Source organism: Dipodomys ordii, unplaced genomic scaffold (assembly GCF_000151885.1).
Source record: "Dipodomys ordii isolate 6190 unplaced genomic scaffold, Dord_2.0 Scaffold41, whole genome shotgun sequence".
NCBI lineage: Eukaryota > Metazoa > Chordata > Mammalia > Rodentia > Heteromyidae > Dipodomys > Dipodomys ordii.
In genome coordinates this window covers 10271349-10293616 of record NW_012267257.1, presented here as the reverse complement: position 1 = coordinate 10293616, position 22268 = coordinate 10271349, and the positions used below count along the sequence as shown (strand labels likewise).

General features: G+C 38.2%; 1 protein-coding gene across 2 annotated transcripts in view; it reads right to left on the bottom strand.

The window, feature by feature from the left end:
- Positions 1-77: 77 nt before the first annotated feature.
- Lifr (leukemia inhibitory factor receptor alpha) overlaps positions 78-22268 on the bottom strand; it is a 37855-nt gene continuing 15664 nt past the window's right edge. Inside the window, exons 8-19 of one of the 2 annotated variants that reach the window (XM_013018627.1) lie at positions 21547-21716; positions 19761-19906; positions 18064-18226; positions 17669-17739; positions 16321-16534; positions 13928-14107; positions 11424-11525; positions 10449-10616; positions 7992-8156; positions 7144-7237; positions 5437-5515; positions 78-4965 (exon numbers count right to left, since the gene is read on the bottom strand). In XM_013018627.1, the coding sequence (XP_012874081.1) occupies positions 4345-4965; positions 5437-5515; positions 7144-7237; positions 7992-8156; positions 10449-10616; positions 11424-11525; positions 13928-14107; positions 16321-16534; positions 17669-17739; positions 18064-18226; positions 19761-19906; positions 21547-21716 (2173 nt within the window). In that variant the 3' untranslated portion in view covers positions 78-4344. The remainder of the gene's footprint in view (positions 4966-5436; positions 5516-7143; positions 7238-7991; positions 8157-10448; positions 10617-11423; positions 11526-13927; positions 14108-16320; positions 16535-17668; positions 17740-18063; positions 18227-19760; positions 19907-21546; positions 21717-22268) is intronic. The other variant, XM_013018628.1, reaches the window with a different exon arrangement.

Sequence of the window (22268 nt, the reverse complement as noted above, 5' to 3'; positions counted from 1 at the left end):
GGAAGTGGCGCTGTGGCTCAAGTGGTAGAGCACTAGCCTTGAGCTGAAGAGCTGAGGGACAGTGCCCAGGCCCAGAGTTCAGGCCCCACGACCGGAGCCCCCCCCCCAAAAACTCAGTGGATATCCCCTAACCCCGTTGTTAATTTTCATAAAAGTTCAGTACAGAATTTGTCTTGCTTATGGAAATTGTTTAAAATTGGACACTTACAATTCAAAATATTAATATTTCCAGTACAGGGAGAAATATATACTTTTCAGGTTGAAATAGAATTTGTTTCCAATCAACTATCATAAGTATGTGGAGATATTCTAGACCAAGTAATGACCCCTCAAACTCTATCATATTCAATAAGGTCCAACATAGTCAAAAAACCATTGTTCTCAAGCCTTTACCCCAGCATTTGAAGATAACTCATTATAATTAACACAATCATGATCATACTAATTGGAAAGGAATAAAAATGTAACCACCCTAGTGGTTACATTAAGAGGCTTAAATATTATTAAAAGCCCTGAGACATAATCCATGAAGATATAAATAAACCAAACTTAAGCCAAGCAATTTCCACTGATCCTCCATGGCTAAGTGTACGGATGGATGTCATGTAAGTTTGGCCATTAGTCTTTTTCTTCTGGATACCAAAGATGTTGGCTATGACATCCAAGAAATGTTTTATTGAGAGAATGAATACTTAATCAGTTAGGCTCACATATGCAGTATCTTTTGTCAGAACATATTCTGGGTCCCAAACTGAGTACCCATCAAATAAAAACAACTATAAATTATGAAGACATCTAGTGATATGTGTATATGAATCTTTTCTGAGCTGCTTTTGGCTGTAGATTTGAATCTCTGAACCAAAAGTTTCAGATCCACACAAATTAGAATGTGCCATTATACCACTCCTTGAGAAAAATTCTGTTGAATTTGAATAGAATGAGATGGGACTTAGTCAATACAAAATTATTCATGGCCCTTTTGCTATATGCCTAGTCTCGATAGCGAACAATTCACCTTGCATTTTACGTGAGATACCCAATTTTACACTTTCAAAATAAGAAAAAGGCACTTAAAATCATACAAAATTTAACATAGTTCAAAAGAGAAGAGGGCAAAAACTTAGTGCAAACAGAAAAGTGTTTGCAAATTGTATGCCTGAGCAGTAGAAAACGTTAGCTAACACTTTTTAAGCATTGACAGTTTCAAATGATCATAAAATTAACTTCAAATTCTGTTTGGGGAAAAAAACATTCTGTACTATCACTTAATTATCCAAACACAGAAAGGACTGTAAGATAGGATTTCTTTAAACACGGACAGTATGAAGACCATTAGGAAATTGCCGGATTGATTTTCAACAAGATTACAGTTTGCAAGTTTTGAGACTGTGACTTTTTACCATAGTTTCTGAAAGCAATAGTATGAGATGTTCTAAATGCAATCCTTCAGATTCATGAGCCGTGAAAGTAATGCTGGTATGGGAAATGAGGCTGACACTTCCTCCCTCAAACTTTTCAATGAATAGCTGCTTCTGTTTCCAGCTGCAGGAACAAAGCACCTCTATCACATAGCACAGAAACACACAACTGACTGTCCAGACACCCAGAGCCACAGTCTCAAACCCAGGACCCGAGGTTCAACAGACTGAGGACTTAGACCTCATATGCATTTCAATCCATGCAGTACATAAGTCACAAGGCCTATGTAATATCAAATAGTCTTTAAGACTATTTTATATTAAATATTACTTGAAATAGCCACTCAAGAATCTTACGGTGATCTCCATAATTTCCATTTCTCACAAGGGAAGCCTGATTTGAAACTGGCTTACAAAAGGGATAAAAATGTGTCCTATATACAGTTCTATCCAACTAATAGAATATAATTCTAGTTGAGACATTTAAAAATGTCTAACCCAAAGGGCTTTCATCGGGAAAGGGGGATTCCTCATTTTCTTCCAAGTCAAGAAAAGCTGGAGGCAACACATGTAAGCCTTCCTTCTAACTAGTCCTGAAGCCTTCCAAGAAGTCACTATTCTGACTAGACAGAACGTAGCCACTGTTAGGCCACCTTGAACATACGAGCATGGACCCTGCACTGACAAAACAGTGCACACAAGGGGACATATGACAAAAGTGCTCTCTCCCTCTTCCCTCTCTCTGTCAAGGTTCCTGTACATGCACAGGTGGAGAAGGGGGAAAAGGTAACAACTCTGCACAGGGGTCTGGCTATCTTCTACTGCATGAAGAAAGGGAAATCTGCTTTGGCCTTTGACCTATCCACATTCTCCTGAACTATATAGCAAGTCACAGTGTGCATGCCCTGTCTAGCAAGCAGTTACCTTGTTTCTCATTAACTCAGGAATCCTTGGATATGGAACTCTAGAAGCAGGGAGGGTGGGAGTAGCTCCCTGAATCTGTCTCATACAGTTTAATCTTGTACTCAAGAACCCCAGGGATTCATCAGAAAGCCTAGAAAGGGTGAAATGTACATATCTTGATGATGGGGATGATTCTTCAGACTCTCTCCTGTGTTCACACATTAGTGTAGTTTAGATCAATAAACAATTACCTTAACCAACACTTGTTTTATAACTAAAGAGAGAAAATAAGGGGTTGAAAGGAAACAAGAAGATCTGAGGGAAGGCAGAACATAGGAATGACAAGCTGTGGTAAAGAGAGGAGTCAGCCCTACCTTAGAGCATGTGGAAGTGAGGATGGGGCTAAAAAGAGGAGCCAAAGAGGATACCAAGGAAGACAAGAGAAAATTCTACTTAGGGATTGGTCTGTTTTCATGTATTTTCATAACTTCTATGAAACTTCTATGATTTATTATATAGCTTTCATAGACTATGTATGCACATTATGTATATTTCATTTCATATATGTATATATCATATCATGATGCTCAGGATTTACTTAAATCCTAGCAGTTAAAATCAGAATTCATACAATGAGTACCTGAATAGATTTTGTCCCTTGTCATCCAGTATTTGTTTTAGTACAACATTAGTTTTCAAAAGATACATTGATAAACTCAAAAAATTGATCCATTATTTGCAAAACACATTATACAACTTTAGATGATATAAAACAAGCCTGTCTTAACTTACTCCAAGGTTTAAATTTTCAAGTGCTTTCACCTTAATGATCAAAAGACAAAATACATAGACAAGGAAGGGCAAGGAAAATACATTTTTTAGTTTTGCATTCTATTTTTCCAACAACCATATTCACTGTAGACATGACCAATGAGAAGCCAGGATGGGCAGAGGATGCTGTATACCACTGATCTCAATAGGTTTTATGATCTCTTATATGAATACCTGCTAGGAGGCATCAAAGACCATCAGCAACTGGAGTTCTGATGGCATGGTCTTCTCAGGAAGAACTAAAGCCAATCAGAGCTCCACATGGCAGCTAACATTCGCCACCAGATACTGCTTAGTAGTCATCTCACATAGTAAATACCTGGAATTGTACATGAATACTACTGAATTTGTTCATATAAAGCTGATGTATCACAAATTAAAATGGATTTAAAAAACTTTGATTTATAGTCCTAGAAATTTAAATTTCAAATATTAGGGTAATCAACTACAATAAAGGAAGCTAGCATAAAAACTTCAAAAAAATGGAAAGATTTGAAAAACCTACCAAAGCAAGAAAGTGTGATTCTGATTTGGGCTGATCAGTGTCACACTCATTTTCCAAGTTTGCACCCCTGAGACAACTGTTTGATAACCATTATACAGTAGGCACAAAAATCTGCACACTTTATCAAACAGAACACTAACAGCTGTTGCTACATTAACAATTATAGTAACTTTTGTGAGTGATGTGGATAGAGGAGAATCATCTTCAATGTTTGAAAATCTGTGCTTGGTTTCCTTCTGGACCAAAGCAAATGTCAGGTAAATCAACACTATGTGACATTTTTGTCATATAATATTTAAATGACATTTGTCTGCCTTGCCTTCAAATCCACTTGTAATTCCATAATGCTCATACATGAGAAAACCAACCACTAGCAACAGAACACATCTGTTTTGCATGTATGTAGATAGTATGGCCCTTGAAATGCTTCTTGAAGGAGAATTCTTTGGCTTGATTACAAATAGTTCCAAATCTTGAGTTTTGTGGGCTGCAGATTGTAAGTTATGCACTTTGGCTTTCAGGCTATATTAAAAGTGCTCTAACACTTCTAGTGTAACTCAAATTAGTGAAGTTTCCCAGCTATCAGTACTTCACAAGGTCCCTCTCCAGAACACCCAGGACTGTTGCAGCAACACCAGCAGTAAGAGTTTTTGAGATGGCAGACTGAAGTGACAGACATGGTGATACTTAATCATTCGGTTTGTTCTGAAAAAAGTTTGTGAAGGACCACCCTGCTCCATTAGATTTAGGAGAGTCTTCATCTTTAGGAGGAATCAAAAACTGTCGGGAATTGATGGAGCAGGGACTTCCAAAAGAGACAACTTCACTGTTGCTGTCTGTGGATCTGGGAGAGTCTGGAGAAACCAAATTCCAAGTATTTACATTGGCCTGAGGTCTGTAACCTGCAGTTTTGTCTATGTCATCTTCTGCAGCTGTCTCTTCTAAAGTGGAGTTAATGGGGAGGCGCATTTGTGGCTTATAGCCTGGCCCCACCACAGGGTCAATGTCTTGCTCTTCCTCGGGTTTGGCCTGAGGCTGATACATGGACTGCACATCAATGTAAATGACTTGTGAAGTCCCTCCTGCTTCATCCACTACTGGGTTCGGTATCTCTTCCTCAATGATTGGAGGGCAATAGGATACAACCACATGGTTTTCAGGTTCTGTATTAGAGCCCTCTTCAGGACGCTCAGCTACGGGGGAGATTATTTCTGTATCTTCTATTTTAGGAGCTGCTCGAGTTTCCAGAACCTCAACATTATTGGGGGTACAAGGATTCATTTCCAATGTTTTAAGAGCATTGCTCCCCTAGAAATAAATTTAAAAGCAGTGGTTAAGATAGCACTAAATGCTCCCCCTTCTAAAAATTCCTATTTTACTTATTTTTTCAAATTAGCCTGTGAACATTTGTCTCTGCTGCTCTATTCTACACATGAGAGCAAGCCAGGTTTTCTCCATAGCAGTATTTTCCTTGCTATTTAATAGTAACAGAAAAAAAGAGAGCATAGTATAAACAATTTAAGATTCAAAACTCTGGAAAATGAGCAGATGTTAAAGTATGCTACTTTTTCAATATTTTAGTGTTAGCATGACATATGCATGTTAAAAACTTTCCACAAAAGTTTTTGTGAGAGGGAGGGTCTGGGAAGGTGGCTCAGTGGTAGAGCGCTTGCCTAGCAGGCATGAGGCCCTGGGTTCGATTCCTCAGCACCACAGAAAGTAAACAAAAGAAATAAAATTAAAAAAGAAAAACTAATTAAAAAATGAGAAAAGGTTTACCTCACAGACACTCTTCTGAAATTGTAACGCTTTACAATTTTCTGGATTTGGAATATCAGGGTAGAAGGTTTCTTTAATCCTTTAAATAAAGAATGATTAGTTAAGTTTAATAGCTATAAGATGACCAGTCAAGTAGCAAAGCTTGTAAGTCATCTGGCTTATTTTATGCTCATATATATATAGGTGAACAGCTGAGGTTAAAATGGGGTATATTCATTTACTAGTGCATTCTCTACTAGGTTCCAATTTAAAAACTATATAAATGGTAATTTTATTTCTAGAGCCAAGATATCTTTTTTTTCCAATCTAATGAAAATAAAGCAAACTTCCAATAGTGACTACACTCTCATATCCTACATAAAATGCAGTCGTTGCTCATCCAAACCAAAGTTCTCTGACTACAGGACCGATTACTTCAGGAATATGCAGAGACAGGATACATGCTTGCGTTTGCAGCTTTCTGTCTCCCCTCTCCCCCTTGCACCAGGTCTATTACAAGGAACACCTTGAGTGAGGTGCTGGCAGGTGCTTTCTCAAGGGGGGGACTTCACAAGTACTAAAAGTGACAACCAGGTGCCACAGAAGTTACTTGCTGTGTTAAGATAAAGGCTACCAATCTTGAATGAAAAACAAACACAAACAAACTGAGTTTTGGTCAATGTCTTGCCATACTTCTTTTGCTGCAGGTATTAAGAAGAACTTGTTATGTGAAATTCCTGAAGGAGGAATGACTTTGTTAATGTGTCAAACACTTTAGACTCTAGACATCTTTTTAAATTTGCCTTTGTTTTGGTATTAAAATGGTGGGTTTTTTTTGGTCGGTCGTGGGGCTTGAACTCTGAGCCTGGGCGCTGTCCCTCAGCTCTTCAGCTCAAGGCGAGCGCTCTACCACTTGAGCTACAGCGCCACTTCCTAAAATGGTTGTTTTAAAAACATGATTTCTGCTAATGAAGATATGGTTACCAGAACAGGTTATGCTGTAATTCTGCTACTATTTTGATTTAGCAGCCAAGATTGAGAGAATACTTGAGCTTCTCTGTCATTACAATGGCATTTTCAAGAAAGTGAGGTCTTTTCTGTCATGAATGCAGCCGTTCACCCATTCCCCTGCCAGGACAGCTCCAGCCAACTGACCAAGTAAACAGGGTCATCAAAAGACCCTGTCCACCTTAGTCCACTCCAGTCCCTGCCTCTGTCCCCTGCCTCACCCAGCCACAAAGCTTCTCTACTTTCAGAGTGTCACAGACGCTAGTTATCCTGCCCTGGTCCTTCAGGACTCTCCCACACGGCAGCCTTCCTGCTCTGCTCAGGGCACCTGGTTCAGCTCCTCTCTCTTCCTGGTACTCACCCTCACTCTGCAAGCACAGGCTTATCACATGCTCACAGTCCACTGTCCCCACCCTCAGCCTGCTGGCCCAAAAGACCACATTTTCCCAATGGGTCACCAGGAAAAGTGAGAACTCAGCCATTCAATTACATTTAGTTTTGTAGATAGCTATTCTACTTTTGCCTAAATATATTCAGCAAAATGGCCATTACTTGATTGATAAGACTGTAGAGAAAAGTTTATACTTTTACTCTATTTGCTTTAAACAAAAATATCATATTCTTGCTTAATATCGACATTAACACTAATTCTGACTAAAACTTGCATATAACTAGTACAACTGAAAAGATGTAATTAGTCTGTAACATATAACTCATTACCATTCTCGTTTCCTGTAACACAGGATACTTGTCACCACTCCAACAATGACAGCCACTGCCACAGGGATGAGAATGGCAATGATCAATCCCACAGCTGAAAACAGAAGGTTGCAAATAGTAAAAATCACAGTTGTAGAATCAAAACTAGAAAACACCTGTTATTTTTAAGTTCTAATACTTCTATTCTCCAGAGCCAAGTTTCTCCATCTTGCCACTACTGGCAGGCAGGCCAGCTGTTGCTCTGGAAGGAATGGGGCAGCAAGGAGGCCGTTTTGGGCATTGTTGGAAGTTCAGCGGTAGGTCTGGCCTCTAACTACTAGATTTCAACACTGTCATTCACTTATGAAAATCAAGTGTTAGCAGTTATTGCCAGAGTACGAAAGTCACCCCAGGTGATAAGTACTGCTCTGGAAAATGACATCCTTTAAGTTCTGTACCTGAACTCTACTCCAGCTCAAGGTGAGGACAAGCCAGGAATCAAAACAAAGTTTTCTGCTGTTTCCAGATAGCAAAGGCTATTATTCTCTACTATCTCACATTTCTAAGTGCTGTGCTGAATGACAAATTTAGAAAGATATTCCTCCAATTTTCTTACACGTGTTAAAAATCATAACCTAGCTAGGAAACTACACTGAATTCAGAAAAATTCCATCTGCATTCAGACCTCTAGATTTAGGTTTACCACCACTTCATTAACTTCTTAGGCACTCATTTGGAAACAGGCTCAACACACAATGCTTTCTACCTGATACAAAAATCAACAAAATGTGCCAGCTTTTGAACCGAGCAGTGAAAGTCACTAGGAATGCCATCGATTCAAGTGTGGAAGGCATCTTGGCTGAACTTACAGTTCTCTTTCGTCACCACAAACATGCTCTTCTTGGGGCCCACGCCGCCGTCAGTGTAGGCTTGCAGGACCAGACGGTAACTTGTTTTACCTTGAAGATCGGCAATTCTCAGTGTCTTCTGGGATATGTCCGTAATGTTCTTTATCTTGATGTCAGAACGACCTACTTTTAAAATGAACAGCCTCAATACCATTTTAAACCTATGCTTTAAATATATGCTTGTGACATCAACTACCCTTTTAATGACTCTGGACCCTGACCACCCCACAAGCAGATGATGGAGCTGAGCCGGCCAGAGCCTTGTTCAAGTTCTACCTCTACCTGTCAGGAATTACACTGACATTACTCAGAACTTGGGTTTATTTGACTCTGAAAGAATATCATGACTTTCTTGTCAGTGCTGTGTACTTTTCATTCACATCCTCTAGAGCAGGCAATACATACCTGTCACTCCCTGTCTGTGACTAAGAGCTCGAAAACCACTGCAACCTAAACATACTGGGGAGATCCTGCCTGTTAGTCAGAGGCCAGGGGCTGGATGGGTCCAGAGGTGACTGCAAACCACTGAGAAAAGGACTAGTGTTATGGAAATCCTCAAATGTGAGACTAGGAAGCAGCTTTTGAAACACTTACAAAGCAAATGTGAAGAACTGTTTAACCCCTTTGATATTAAAAAATGTCAACAAAAATAATGCAAGATGATATAAAAATTACATTACTACTCAGTGATTAGTAACACTGAAGGCGTTCTCCACCAGTCCCGCCGTCATCCTCCGTAACTACTTCAAAATGTTATCAGGTTTTTTTGGGTTATCGCCGTATTTCCTTTTCATCTTTTTTTAAATATATAAATGAGTTCCTGATAAGAAAAACTGCTTTTGTTACATGCTCTCTCCTTCATTTGCTTGATTTGTTAACATGTATCAATTCCTAGTCCTTCCCACATCCTCCAGTGAATACTTACAATTTTCATATATTCAAACCCAATTCCAGATCCACACGGGCCTTGCTACCTCCCTCTGAAGGCCTCCTTCCCTGCCTCCTGCACTGGACAGGAAGTCACCCAGGCTGCTGCCCTCGGGGCCGCATCTGCTCTCCTCACTGCTTCCTGGGTCTTTTCCAGTTCCTTTCCTCACTGTGAGGGTGAGGAACTCTTTCACCAACTTCCTCATAAAGGCAGCAAGGTTCCCAGAAATACAATGTGTACAAAGCCTTGTACACAATGTTTGTCTATAAATGTTTCCATTCTACCCTCATACTCTTATACTAGCTGGTAGACTGGCAGTTTCAATATAAATTTCCTCAATATTCTGCACATACTGTGGGACCTATTACTGAGGGTTGTTGGGAAGTTTGCCACCATTCTTCCTCCTGATTGCTCCACATGACCTCTGTTCGTGTGTATGTGTGTTGTATGTACTTGTGCCCCAGTACTAAAGCTTGACCTTAAAGCCTGAGTGCTATTCTTAGCTTTTTTTGTTCAAGGCTTGTGTCCAATCACTTAAACCATAAAAAGGCGTTTTTTTCGTAGTTAATTGGATATAAGAGTATCACAGACTTCCCTACTCACTGGCTTCCAACTGCCATCATCAGATTTGACTCCTGAGCAGCTAGGATTATAAGAATGAGCCAATGACCCTGGCTTTGATTCTCTTTCTATATCTGGTATATGTACACAGATATTTTACTATTCTTGATGGATTCTTTTACTTTTTAATACTCAGGTTCCTAGTTCTAGGACATTTCCTTAACTTCCTCTGTTCAGCCATCTTTGTCTCAGCTATCTGTCTTCAATACCTGGTCCTTCAGGATTAATCAATCTACTTCTCAATGAGATCTGATGGTGCTCTTAGATTTTACCATTTTCCTACTATGTTGAGTCGCTGCCTCATGTCCATTCAAAAGTGTCAGAATTCTTTTTTTGGCTCTTGTCTTGTCTCTTGCACTCTCTCCTTGGTGGCTTTATGAAATCAAGTTTCTTCTCTTTTACTCTAACTTGAATGATTGTGTCTAACTGGAAATCCAGACACGAGAATTTACCTGGTTCAAGTGTAAAATTTCAGAGCATTTGAGGAAAATTATTTTACTTTGGATCTTGGTATTTAGGGTTTCCCCTTTTTTTTTTAAGGTCTGAGAATCACATAAGTCACATGACCTAGGGAGGCTCAGTCAGCTCTTAGAAGCTATATAGTCAAGACTGAGGCAGACACTGACTGCACTGATAGCTCTTGGTCAATTACAATGGAGGCCTGGAAGCCCCCAGGGAGTCTAAAATCAAACCAAAATATAAATAAATGATTTCTTAAAGAAATTTTAAAATTCCTATGTTCATAAAATATCTGCATTCTTTATTTTTCACAAAGTTTGGGAACTTTGTAATGTTAAACTACTCAGCAGCATTTTCTTTTATGCTGTAGCTAATGAAAGCTTCCACAGTCACACCAGCAATTCATTCACCTGGTTCCAAACCCCTCATCTTAGATGTGTCTTTTTCTCCTTTCTGAAAGTAAAATAAGTATCCTCTTAAGAAACCTCTAAGTTCTTCCACAGGAATATCTTCCCATTTTACTAATATGGAATCTGAAGATGTATCTTCAACAGTGAAGTTTGGTGCAACAATTGGAGCTGTAAAAAAGAAGAAACTAAATCACTGAAGGCAAGTTTACCAACACAGAGCAAGACCACATGGCTCATGAGATTTCTGGGTTCTCACAAAAGCTAAACTTGGAATTAAAAACTGTACTCTATTTATAAATTAGATGTCATTATAGTGATACTGTCACCATACTTACATATTAATAACTATAGATCAAAGTATTATAGGAACCAAGGTGAAACTTAAAAGTTTTACACAAAACTCATATAGAAACATCTTTAAATGGCCATGCATGTAGATTTCAATTTTATTTCTCCTCTTTATTGCTAGTCTTGAATAAATTAACAGTTTCTTAAACTTGTATAATGCAAATCAAGCATTTCTGATATCAAGTTAAGATGAATTTTCTCAGTGGAAATAATAATAAAGCAGTGAAGTAAACAGGCTAAATAACCAAATAATTTTAAGTTTACTAAGCCAATTATTTTATCTACCTTCAACTAAATATCTTTTTTTTTTTTTTGGTTGGTCGTGGGGCTTGAACTCTGGGTCTGGGCGCTGTCCCTCAGCTCTTCAGCTCAGCCAGCCCTCTACCACTTGAGCCACAGCTCCACTTCCAGTTTTCTAGTGACTAATTGGAGGTAAGAGTCTCATGACTTTCCTGCCCAGGGTAGTTTTGAACCGCAGTCCTCACATCTCAGCCTCCTGAATAGCTAGGATTACAGGCGTGAGCCACCAGTACCTGGCTTCAACTAAATAGCTTAACTTATTTTTAAATACTTTTTGACATTACCTAAACTCTGAAAAAAAAACTTACCCATTCAACTTTTACTTACCCAGTTCTTCTATATATCCAATTATGGAACGCAGTAGTTGATAACCTTGATTTCTACACCCGTACAGGAAAAAATGGTATCTTATACCTGAACGAAACTGATCTATAGGAAGAACAACAAATTAGTAAACTTTTACATGTTTATACAAAATGATATATGCATAGTAATTCAAGTCATCATCATACTTTTATAATACTCCCCTCTGCTTCCATTCATGGTGCTGAGAAGAAACTTTGCTCTAAGTACACTAAGAGTTCCACTCTACCTTGAAACTTCAGTATAAAGGACCAGAACTAAGAGTCTGTTCCTCTATCCACTGCCACAAAGTATCACTAAGTGAGATATCTCTACAAGACACGTAAGGGAAGTATCTTAACTTGAAAGATACGTGTGCGTGCGTGTGTGTGTGTGTGTGTGTGTCTGTCTGTCTGTCTGTCTCCTGGGGCTTGAACTCAGGGCCTGGATACTGTCCCTGAGCTTCTTTTTACTCAAGGCTAGTGCTCTACCACTTGAGCCACAGCTACATTTTCAGGTTTTATGGTGATTAATTGGAGACAAGCGTCTCACAGACTTTCCTGCCTGAGCTGGCTTTGAACCATGATCCTCAGATCTCAGCCTCCTAAGCAGCTAGGATTACAGGTGTGAGCCACCAGCACTCAGATGAAAAAATATTTTAAAAATATTTTCTTGATACATACAATTGCAATAAGGGAAAACCAGAAATGAAAAAGTAAGTCTCTGACATGAAGCTGACAGAGTGGTGGGAAGACACATGAGCAGTGGTAACAATCACACAGCATGTAGCAGATGCTAAGACACCACAGAGATCTTCCAAAAAAGGCATTGAAGGACAATTAGGAGCTCATCAGAGATGTTCTAGGAAGACAATTCTGGAGGAAATTATGGCATTTCACATGCAGAAACACAATTACTCTAAGGTTGTTAGTAACAACATTAGTTCTCCAGTTCTGCGCCCAAACAATACCAATCATCCACAGGCATGTGAGATGGTCAGCCTCTAAAAGAATCATACCACCAAAGGAAAATAGAATTGATTGTCTCAATTTTAACTACTTTTCTTTTTTTTTGGTTGGTCACAGGGCTTGAGCTCTAGGCCTGGGTGCTCTCCCTGAGCTCTTCAGCTCAAGGCTAGTGCTCTACCATTTTGAGACACAGCACCACTTCCAGTTTTCTGGTCATTAATTGGAGGTAAGAGTCTCACAGACTTTCCTGCCTGGGCAGGATCTCGGCCTCCTGAGTAGCTAGGATTACAGGTGTGAGCTACTGGCACCAGGCTTCTTTTCTTGAACCATTTTTCCTTAAATGTTTAACTATGTGCTGGAGTAAGTGTAATTTTTCTTCTTTAAAGAAAAGCATGCTAGAGATTAGGATTTTATTTCACTAGTAAATCTGTACCTCCTTTTCTGTTAAAATTACATGCTATTTACAGGCCAGATATTCCACAAGGTTCTGCCTCTTAAGTGAGCCTGCATGGATGAAAGCACTAGGGACATATGCTAAGGCTATTAAAAAAAGAGAGGATGGTGGAATGAGAGGACGGCTGAAGAGAAAGGAGTTCAAAGTGTTTGTTGCATGCCACATGCTGTTCCCAAAGCTCAACAGAAAGTAAAAGATAATTTCCCAGCACTGAAACTCTGAATGGGACTCCACCTCATTATATAACCATGGAAACCATAAAAAAGTAGGGAAGGAAGAAAAGCTATTGCTCCAGGCTTCTTGCTCTCCTGTATGCTTCACCAATACATGAGGGAGAAGCAGGAGCTGGGACGACTCAGAAGGCATGGCTACCCACAGGCTATGGGGCAGCATTAGACTTTAATTCCACAAGATAGGTAGGCTGAGCCCCTGGGTTACCAAGGGCTCCTTCTCATGCTTCACCTGAAAGGCTCCTAGCCTAACCAGCAGGTGGGCAATCGACTGCAAGGCTCTCCCTATGCCTACTTCCACCACTGGCAGCCCTTTGTCCCCCATCAGGGAAAGTGGAAAGGTGATGGTGACAAGTCCTCAGTGCACCATTTTTCCCAGCCTCAGTAACCTAAGCAAACAAAGGCATGGGACTGTGGGGAGGCTGTAGAGGGGCTGTATGCGCCTCTTCTCTGAAGAGCTCTTCCCCTGACGTGTCATCTCTGACATACGTTTTAGTTACTTTCTCAACAGTACATTTCTCAATAGTGCCATTATTGACTCATTCTATTATTTGCTATTCAAGTTGTTTTCATAGTTTTTCTTGACTACAAATCATGTAGTCAAGAAAAGAATATTCTTAGATGGAAATTCATGTTGTTCTCTGATTATTCCTCAGAATAAATTCCTAAGCAATTCCCAGATCAAAAGATTTGAATCTTTTCATACATATTGTTACAAATGACCTTCCAGAAAGATTAAATAGACGTATACCTGCCCCATTGATTGTTTTGCTGCATCTAGTCACGGTGTGTGCTTAAAAAATATTTTATAGGAATACTGAGAAGCACTAATCTTACCAGATTCTATGATAGTTTCAGTGCTGTTTGAAGAAACTTTTTTCCAGTCCATGAGGCAGTGCTCAGACCTTGATGAGTTACACCATTTAATAACATAGTCACAAGTCATGTTGGGGTTGTGATGCCAGCTGAGGAGAATCTTCTTTCCAATTCCAACAACCTCCTCTACTTTGAGATCATCTTTAATAAGAAAGAAGGATATTGTATTGGCATTACAAACTAACTTAAGGCAAGCTTCATAAAAATGGACAGGAGTTGTAAGAATACCTCACTATGTACAGATTATAAAACAATGCTCAAGATATGCAAATGTGTGGCAAAGATTTGAAGTGCTTCTCTGTTATTTTTATTGGAAAACTTACCTGGACCCAGAGACAGGTACAGAGAGCTATGAGATGTGTTGGCTGGTGTAGAGCACTAGAGTGGGCTTCCACAGAGACCCATGGACTATTGCGGGCAGGGTATCTAGGCTGGGTGAGGGAAGGAAGGGAAGTATGTGGGAGTGTGGTTTTCCTATCCTGCTAGATCTGATGAGGATGAGGAATCTGGGCAGGGGCAGGGCAGTGGGCCAGCACCATGAGGTCAAAAGAGAGGTAAATACTGTCCACAGGAACAGGAGGAAAGAGTAATTTCTGACTGATTTATACTGTAAATAGCCATGGAAAGGGTTTTCTTTTTTTTTTTTTAACACATGTGAAATAATAGAACTGCTACTATTAAACGGAAGACAATTTGGCTTAGAATACAGAAGAGTCTTTGGACATAAGACAGCTTTGTGGCTGAATATGATTACAAACCCACAACATAAACCTATACTGATGCTGCAGAGTCACAAGCAAGGAAATCTTGCAGCAGCACGAGTGTCCTGGGGCTCCATCAGGACCCGAGTGTGGTTAGCTCAGTAAATCACCACCTTCTCAGGTAGAACTAGAGTAGTTAAAGGATAACTGTCCTTGTGAGGGCACTTATCCTAAATGACTGATGGGCTCTTTTTTTCCTTGGCCAGGGTCAAATTAATGGCTATATTCCCTGCATCTGGTGCTCCAGTGCCTGGTGCCTTACTCTGCTATATGGGTTCAGCTAATGTCCTTGAAACTTTCTGTGCATTCCTCATTCCCTCTTTTCCCTCTTCCTAATTATACTTATGGCTGCTGCCTTGAACAGAACCAAGGACCAGATCAGTAATAAGGAGTAAGAACCTGTTCTAGCTAAGAGCTGAGAAAACAAAAAGAACCCTAACTAGACCAGACTTTTTTTGGTCATGGGGCTTGAACTCTGGGCCTGGGACTGTCTCTCAGCTCTTCAACTCAAGGCTAGCACTCTTGAGCCACAGTGCCACTTTCTGAGTGGTTTATTGACAATAAGAATCTCATTTCCTGCCCGGGCTGGCTTTGAACTACGATCCTCAGATCTCAGTCTCCTGAGTAACTAGGATTACAGGCCACCAGCACCTGGTTAGACCAGTTTCTGTTTGCTTCTTTTTCTCTTTATAACAACTTGTTCTCACACTGGGCTGCACAGAAGGTGGCAAGAAGATAAATGACTAGAAAGAGAAGTTAACTGGAAGAAGTATAAAAGGACATTTAGAATGCATAACTTGTCCAGCTATTCAGGAAGAGGAAGGGAGCCAGTAGGCAGAAAGAGAGGCCAAGGCAGATAATGGGGGATTAAGTATTACCCAAGTACATTATATGTGTGTGTGTGAAAATGTCCTAATGGAAGAATATTATACTCTAATTTTAAAAAGTCCTTATAGAAGCTAAGAAGAAATGAAGTTGTCATAGATAATATGTAAAATTTGAAGGACAGAACTAATAATTCTAAAATTTCACCACCATTTTCCCCGAAGCCTCTATTAAAGATTTAATTTAGACTTTAGGAAGACTTTATCAACCCTGCCAATTGAAACTAGTGTTTTTCTCCTTTTGCAAACTAGCCTACCTTCACAAACACTGACTTAGTCTTGGGGAAGATATCTGAAGTTAGTATTCCCAGTTAAAGTATTTCTTCTTAAGAGTACTGTCTTCAACTATAACTTTACAATATTATGTAACAAACTGGATCCATTGATTATTTTATGTTAGTGTTGGCGTTTCCCATCCATACTAACACCTGCAACCTCTCAGTGAGTCATGAATGATCTGCTTGCTATTCGATGTAATATAAATTTCAGCAGAAGAACAAGGTGGTCTACATTCTGTAAGAACAAGAAATGTCAACAGTAGGTTGTCTTTAATTTTTAAAAAAATTTTTTTTATCATCTTAACGTAGTTGTATAACGTAGTTGCCAATCAACAAATCAGTTTATGGATGCAATGCATCTCGTTCAATGTCAACCATGTGTATCTCTTTTTAAAAATTAATTCATATTCTAAGTTGTATGAAGTACTCACCATTTGGGATTTCAATAGTAGGTATTTTAGAAGGTGGCGATGAGCCAGCAGAATTTTTTGCCACCACACTGATAATACAGTCCCTTTTACTGAGTGGTAGCTCTGCTTTGTGTTGAGGGTCAAGGACCTCAGAAAGGAACTGTGTTTCCTCATGGGACGAACAGGATACATTATAAGAAAGTATTTTTCCATTCGCGTCATTAATGGATAAAGGCTGTGAAAAACCAAAAACAAATTCTATTAAAAATTTGCAAAACGTAAGTATGGTCATTAAGTCTAAACTGGAAGTTTTGTCCACAATAACAAAGTAACATTAGAAAAAAGAATGTCAAATTGTGAAATATAAACTTAAAATCCATGGAGATGTGTGTAGATCAGAATGAGATACTGAAGAAAATTCATGCTTGCCATTAAGAGTAACAGTAGAAAGAAAATTTTAAATTAAGTAAATACAAAAACCTAACGTGGTTAGGAACATTCCTCTACTTATGAACAAACAAAACAGAGTAAGTAATTATAGCACTGTGTATTTTTAAAGCATTTGTTGTCTTAAAGTTGTAAATATGTATTAAAAAATTAGAAAACAGATAAAAGTTGAAAGAAAAAAAGAAAAAAAATCTCCTGAATGTCTACCTTTTCAATAATGATTCAAGCTGTTTAGATGTAGGTGTTGAGCTATTTTCTTTATGTTACTAAATGGTTTAAATTTAACTCATCTGGTCTGAACTCTGCGTTATAGAATGGAAAGAAATTCCTTGTTCTCATCAAACTAAAATTCTATTCACTCTTCAATAATACACAAATACCCATGTTAATACAATTAGATGGATTGTAGTGACTATATTTCATGCAGCATTTTATCAGTATACTAATTTCTTAAACAAATCAAATTAAAGTTTTTTACAATTTTCGTTAGTACTAAAATACTTCAATAAACATTTTTGTGTCACTTTTTTCTTTTTCCAGAATCTTTCAGAATATGACACTGTGTGAGACTTGATTCATTCATAGAAGAAAAATATATTAACACTAGAGATGTTAACTTGTAGTTCTGGGGCTGGGTTTCTGATGAAAGTGAGGGAGAGGGAACTCATGAATCCCCAAGAACTTTATCAGCACCCTAAAGTTAAAGTGTGCTTACAATTGAGAGAAGACCCTCATTACAATGACTGTGGTGAATTAAGAATAATGAGGAATTGCAAGTCTAGAAACCAGCTAAGATTCCTAGCAATACTAGAAACAGTCTGAGAAGTCTTGGTTCCTTGATTGGCAAACTAATATGGTAAGCATAATGTATGTTGAGCATAATGAAGTTATTTAAATGGCCAAGGAAAAATCAGATATTTACCTTCCAATAGATTACTAAATTTCTTCCATCAGAACTCCACTCTCTCCATATATCTGGTCCCTTTGAAGGAACTAGGAAAGAAGATTACAAGTCAGTATCTTAAAGAGGCATAAGTGTATGTTAGTGGAAAATGCCAATAAGTGAGATATCGTGCCCCCAACTTTTCTTTAGGGTATTTGGAATTCTCTAAAAATGTTAAGCAGTATAGTGGCTTTTGTTTAGAAAATGAAGCAACAGAAAAGTTAAGCTCTCAACTTCTACCAATATCCAGACCCCAGAATGTAGGTTAAAATCACTCTTGAAGTTATCTGTAATTGAATTTGGGTGTCTTTTGGTCTAACATCTTCTGGTTTCCCCATTAGTAATAATTAGCTATTAACACTTATTTCACTTACTGGCTTCTTTGGTTAAATGTTGTTTTGCATTGCTCCATTTGCTCCATTTCCAAAAAGTTTCAGCAGAACAACGAATTCGAAAAGTATATTTCGTATATGGATTTAATTTGTTCACATCAATGAGATAATCTGCATTTTTTGCTCCTTTGATTGTGGCATTCTGCTATTTGAAAAATATAAAAAATGTATACAAAAATTGAAATACCATAAGCAAAAAAATCTCACATATTTCTGTTAAATATTCTTGCATTTTGATCTCTTCCAAGTCATATGTGCATATGCTATGTTATATGAATACATATATAGACCCACAGAAACTCTTCTATATTTTTAAAAGAAATCAACAAAATTTCCATATGCATTTACATTTATAATGTCAGAGTTTATCAACTAGCATATTTTAATTCGTATGTAAATACCAAGAAATTCTCTTCTGCAATACCAATATATATTTTTAATACAAATCAGGAATAGTTTTATGTATAGAGGCCAAGTATATAATGCAGACTTTTGACAGTCAATGACTGGTTACTTATTATGCAATACATTTGAACATAATTTGGTAATCTGTTAAATCCTTGAGGTTTAAATCTATTCTTTAGATGTTCTATGGAATCTTCCTTAAGGCAGGTATCATCATCTTTCATGCATCTTTTACTATGCCACTTAAAACATTTAGTATGATAAGTAGTCCATAAATACTTATTTAAACTAAACAAGTAACCTTACAATGAAACAATCTTAAATAAATGTAAAGATTTGCGTGTCTCAGCAAAGCATCTGAGGTCTTGTCTGCTTGGCTTTTTAATGTATTTTTTGTAGTAGTGGGGTTCAAACTTCGGGCCTACATGCTTACTCAAGTGGATACACTTGAGCAATATCTCTGGCTCTTTTTATTTTAGTTATTTTCCAGATAGGGTCTCATGTTTTTTGGTACAAGGCTGGCTGAAACAGACCCTGTGGACTTCTACCAATGGCTTCCCACGTAGCTGTGATACAAATGCATATCACTGTGCCCAGTTTGTTGGTTGACATTGCATTTCACTAACTTTCTTCAAGACTGGCCTTGATCCCCAAGCCTCTGACCTCTACTGCCCAAGTAGCTGGGATAACAGATCAGGGTCACCTTTGTCTAGTCCTCAATTTGTAACAAAGAAGTTCTGGTGATTACATTTTATACTTTTGACTTATTTTCTTGAAAAGAGTAAATTTCTGAATGAGTATTTATATACAATATTATTTTAGACTTATCACAAATTATAAGTCAACTTATATATTTAGAACATACTACAAAGTCATGTTTTGACTTATAATTACCAATTATAACTTGCTTTATTGCTTCACTGTATAATTAAAAAATAATCATTGCTACTCTGGTGCCAATTAGTCCATTAGCTTGTGCCAAACACTACTCTTCATTCACAAATTTATTGAGCAATAGCCAACCATGCCAGGTACTAAATACTAGAGAACATCTGGGAACATCTGAACTTATGCTCAAAAATCTCCATTATTACAATTGCTTTCAAATGCTTAATGTAATGCTATTACATTGACATGTCTTTTGTGGTTCTTAGTAAATCTCCATAATTAATCATTTGTGAGCCTTACACATAAAATTTTACCTAGTAATTTTTGAAAACTAAATGTTTATTCAAAAACCACCCAAAATATGTTTATAGAACATTGTCACTTACCAATTCTTGTTTTGAATTTGCTTTATTAATTTCAATTTGACATAAAAGATTAATTTGTGCAAAATTGCCTGGTAAATGCCAAGAAAGTATAACAGCTGTTGAATTAATGTCCTTAACTTTCAATGAAGTAGGAGTATGGGGAGAGACTGTAAAAAGAATTAAAAGTTTAATTACTTTAAACATGCTTTTACAGATGAGAAACAGGCTCATAATACAAACAAAAAATTTTTTTTTACATCAAGGGGAGCTGGACACCAGTAGCTCATAAGTCTCATCCTAGCTACTCTAGAGTCTGGACTGAGAATCATGGTTACAAGCTAACCCCAGGTAGGAAGTCTGAGAGACTCTTATCTCCAAATACATACCAAAAGCCAGAAGTAGAGCTGTGGCTCAAGTGGTAGAGTGCCAGGCTTGGGCAAGACCCTGAATTCAAGGACTTAGCATGGAAAAAAAAGTTGAGGTATCATTTTGTCAGGGAACAAAAATATGAAATCCACAAACTTTATTTTTGCTGCTATCATGCCAACATTTTTTGTCTTTTGGTACTGGGGATTAAACCAAGTACATTGTACTTGCAAGGCGAGCTCTTTGCCACTGAGCCACATCCCAGCACCATACATTTTTTTGTAGTTGTTGATGATCGTGGGGCTTGACCCTGGGCCTGGGCGCTGTCCCTCAACTCTTCAGCCCAAGGCAAGCACTCTACCACTTGAGCCACAGTGCCATTTCTGGTTTTCTGGTGGTTTATTAGAGATAAGAGTCTCACGGACTCTTCCTGCCAAGGCTGGCTTTGAACCGCGATCCTCAGATCTCAGCCTCCTGAGTAGCTAGGATTAGAGGCAAGAGCCACAGGCACCCAGCTCCATGTCAACATTTTTAAAGACTCAATCACAACAAAGGTTCTTCATCTGGTGTTGGGAATATAAAGCACAGTAATATCACAGTATTCTTTAAGGAAAACTTCTATCATATGTGAAGAATGACAAAGGGAAGAGTGATTATGAGAATTAGGGACAGCTACACTAGGTTCTCAATGCATAGCATGATGTCCATTGCCACAAAAATCAATATCAGCTGGGAATGTGGCTTAGTGGTAGAGTGCTTGCCTAGCGTGCATGAAGCCCTGGGTTCAATTCCTCAGTATCACATAACCAGAAAAAGCTAGAAGTGTAGATGTGGCTCAAGTGGTAGAGTGCTAGCCTTGAGCAAAAGAAACTCAAGGACAGTGCCCAGACACCGAGTTCAAGCCTCAGGACTGGCAAAAAAAAAAAAAGTAATAAATGTAATAAGGTTAGGGGAAGCTTAAAGTGTAGCTATACCTAAAGGTAGACTACAAAAGAAGAGTCAGATTAAAACAGGCAAAATAGAAGAAAGACATTTCATGTTGGGGTGTGGCAAGAACAAAGGTAAAGAAAAGGCACATTACACCACTGATTATGAATATGATAATTTGAGTGACAGGAGAGAATCATATAAATCAAGAAGAAATGGCAGAAGACAGAGAATTGTAAGCACTATCACTCAACTACATTTTGACAGCAGGAAGTTAATAATGGATAAAAGTGACAATGTTACAAATAATACAACAGAATCATCTACAACTCACATGCCAGGACACATGATAAGGCACTTGGTTTAAGCCCTCTATCCCTAGACTGCAAGTCTCTGTTATTCATTGCTCAGTGTGTTGGGTGAATCTGAGTTAATGCATCTATAGAAGCATTTTTCATGATTTCAAAGGCACGTTACCACTTCCAAAATTATTTTAAAGACACTGGTTACTTACCTCTTTCCATTATATTGACTAATTGTGCTGATTCTGATTTTCCCAGAGGATTTTGAGCATGCAGAGTAAAATTGTAAATTTCTTGATCTGGAAGAATTTGGAAGAATAACTGATAGCTTTCATTTATGAATGTTTCAGCTCTTTTAAATGTAACATATTTCCTTGAAAAGCTGTGATTTAAAAGAAAATTATTTTCAAATAGCAAGGGATTATAGAAAAAAGGGCAAATTTCTCCTCTTCCTCTTCTCCTTCAAGCTCTCTCCCTTCTCTTTTCCCCTCCCTCCTTTTGGTATAGGAGACTGAACTCAGGGGCCTATCACCTGAGTTATTTACTCAGCACTCTAATAATTAGTCTTCATAAAAAGTTTACATTTCTAATTATTGACATCTACTCAGACTAGAAAATATATAGAACATAGAAAGGAATTAGCCACAAGCCACCACTCACAAATAAGGTTTTCACATCTGAAGGTTCAATTGTCTAACATGATTCTAAATGTGGTTAAGCTTCAGTTTTTAAAGATTATATTGTTTTCTATATTCAGCTATGTATCTTGCAATAAGAACAAAACAGAATATTTCCTATGTCACTTAAAAATGCCCTTCCAAAGTACTTGTCATTTGACGTCTTTTTTTTTGGGGGGGGGTCCGGTCGTGGGGCCTGAACTCTGGGCCTGGGCGCTGTCCCTCAGCTCTTCAGCTCAAGGCTAGTGCTCTACCAC